General features: G+C 52.6%; 1 protein-coding gene across 1 annotated transcript in view; it reads left to right on the forward strand.

Annotated features, from left to right (window-relative positions):
* LOC108522616 (U3 small nucleolar ribonucleoprotein protein IMP4-like) overlaps positions 1-1,216 on the forward strand; it is a 3,552-nt gene extending 2,336 nt beyond the window's left edge. Inside the window, exons 2-5 of the mRNA XM_017862958.1 lie at positions 8-200; positions 275-369; positions 458-531; positions 614-1,216. Of these exons, the coding sequence (XP_017718447.1) occupies positions 8-200; positions 275-369; positions 458-531; positions 614-723 (472 nt within the window). The 3' untranslated portion in view covers positions 724-1,216. The remainder of the gene's footprint in view (positions 1-7; positions 201-274; positions 370-457; positions 532-613) is intronic.
* The last annotated feature ends 703 nt before the right edge of the window (positions 1,217-1,919 follow it).

Raw genomic sequence — 1,919 nt, forward strand, 5'->3', positions numbered from 1 at the left:
GTCTGAGGGCAGACGGGGTCTCTAACAGCCACCTTTCCCCGCCAGTGGGGCTCATCGTCAGCCACCTGCCCTTTGGCCCTACTGCCTACTTCACGCTGTGCAACGTGGTCATGCGGCATGACATCCCAGACCTGGGCACCATGTCGGAGGCCAAGCCCCACCTCATCACACATGGCTTCTCTTCCCGCCTGGGCAAGCGGGTGAGTCTGAGGGCCTTCAGGCTGGGGCTACGGGCCAGGCCAGGCATTTGCCACTCTGTTTCCCTGTGCCCCAGGTCTCTGACATCCTCCGATACCTATTTCCCGTGCCCAAAGATGACAGCCACCGGGTCATCACCTTCGCAAACCAGGACGACTACATATCATTCCGGTGGGTCCACAGGCCATGCCCCGGGAGAGCGTCCCCACCCTGTGTACCTCATGCTGCTTGCCTTTGACCCACAGCTGTTCCCTCCCAGGCACCACGTGTACAAGAAGATAGACCACCGCAACGTGGAGCTCACTGAGGTCGGGCCCCGCTTTGAGCTGAAGCGTGAGTTTGAGGCTGAATCCCATGTCTGGGGTCGGGAGGTGAGGCTGGCAGTGCCAGGGCTGATGGCCATCCCTGCCTGCAGTGTACATGATCCGCCTGGGCATGCTGGAGCAGGAGGCCACAGCAGACGTGGAGTGGCGCTGGCACCCTTACACCAATACATGCAAGAGGGTCTTCCTGAGCGCCGAGTGAGCCCACTCACCACTCAGTCAGGACGAGGACTTGGAACTCAGGATGGGGCTGTCACAGACAGGCCTGCCAAGCTGGGATGTGGAACTGTGGTCGGTGGAGAGGTCTGAATAAACCGTCTGCGTCATGGCCCCGCCTGCCTCTGAGTGGTCAGGCCAGGTCTGCAGGCCAAAGTCCATTGGGGTCCCTTTGGGTGGGGACCTGACGGCTGTGGGACGTGCTTGGGCCTGGAGTCAGTGTGGGGGTTATCATGGTCAGATATTTGATGCTGACATCCCCTCAAGAGTCAGGGTCCTGTGAGCTCTTCAGCAGGTAGATGTGGGTAGCAGGGCCAGTCCGTGTCATGGGCAGCCCACCAACTTAACTCACTGAGTGGGAGCCGCCAGCGCAGAGGCGACAGGCCAAACCCGGTGCTCAGCGGCTGATTCCTCGTGTGAGTGGCATCATGTGGTGTTTGTCCTGTGTCTGACTTATTTCTATTAACATAATGTCCTCCGGCTTCCTCCATGTTATTGCAAATAATAGGATTTTTTTGTAAAAAACATATATGCCATATTTTCTTACCGATCCATCCACCGACAGACACTTAGACATTTTCATAGTTTGGCAGTTGTGGAAATGCTGCAGTAATCATGGGAGTACAGCTATCTTTTCAAGATAATGATTTCATCTCCTTTTTATACGTATACCCAGAAGTGGGATTGCTGCATCAAATGCTGGTTATTTTTAACTTTTTGAGGAACCTCCATACTGCTTTCCATAAAGGCTGTACTAATTTCCATTTCCACCAGCAGTTCACTAGGGTTCCCTTTTCTCCACATCCTTGCCAACATTTTTTATCTTGTGTTTTTTAATAACAGCCATCCTAATAGGTATGAGGTGATCTCGCATTGCGGTTTTGATTTGCATTTCCCTAACAGTTGGTGATACTGAGCATTTTTGCATATACTAGGTTGTTTGTTCTTTGTTGTTGACTTGAGTCCCTTATATAATTTGGATACTGCTGTGGCCTGAATGTTTGTGTCCCCCAGAAATTCATATAGTGAAATCTCATCCCTATGGTCAACAGTTTAGGGAAGCGATTAGGTCATGAGGACTCTGCCCTCGTGCATAGAATTAGTGCTCTTATAAAAGATGGCCGTGGGAGCTCTTTTGCCCCTCCTGCCATGTGAGGACACAGCTAGAAGCTACCGTCTGTG

This window comes from Rhinopithecus bieti, unplaced genomic scaffold (assembly GCF_001698545.2).
Source record: "Rhinopithecus bieti isolate Rb0 unplaced genomic scaffold, ASM169854v2 scaffold_67728, whole genome shotgun sequence".
NCBI lineage: Eukaryota > Metazoa > Chordata > Mammalia > Primates > Cercopithecidae > Rhinopithecus > Rhinopithecus bieti.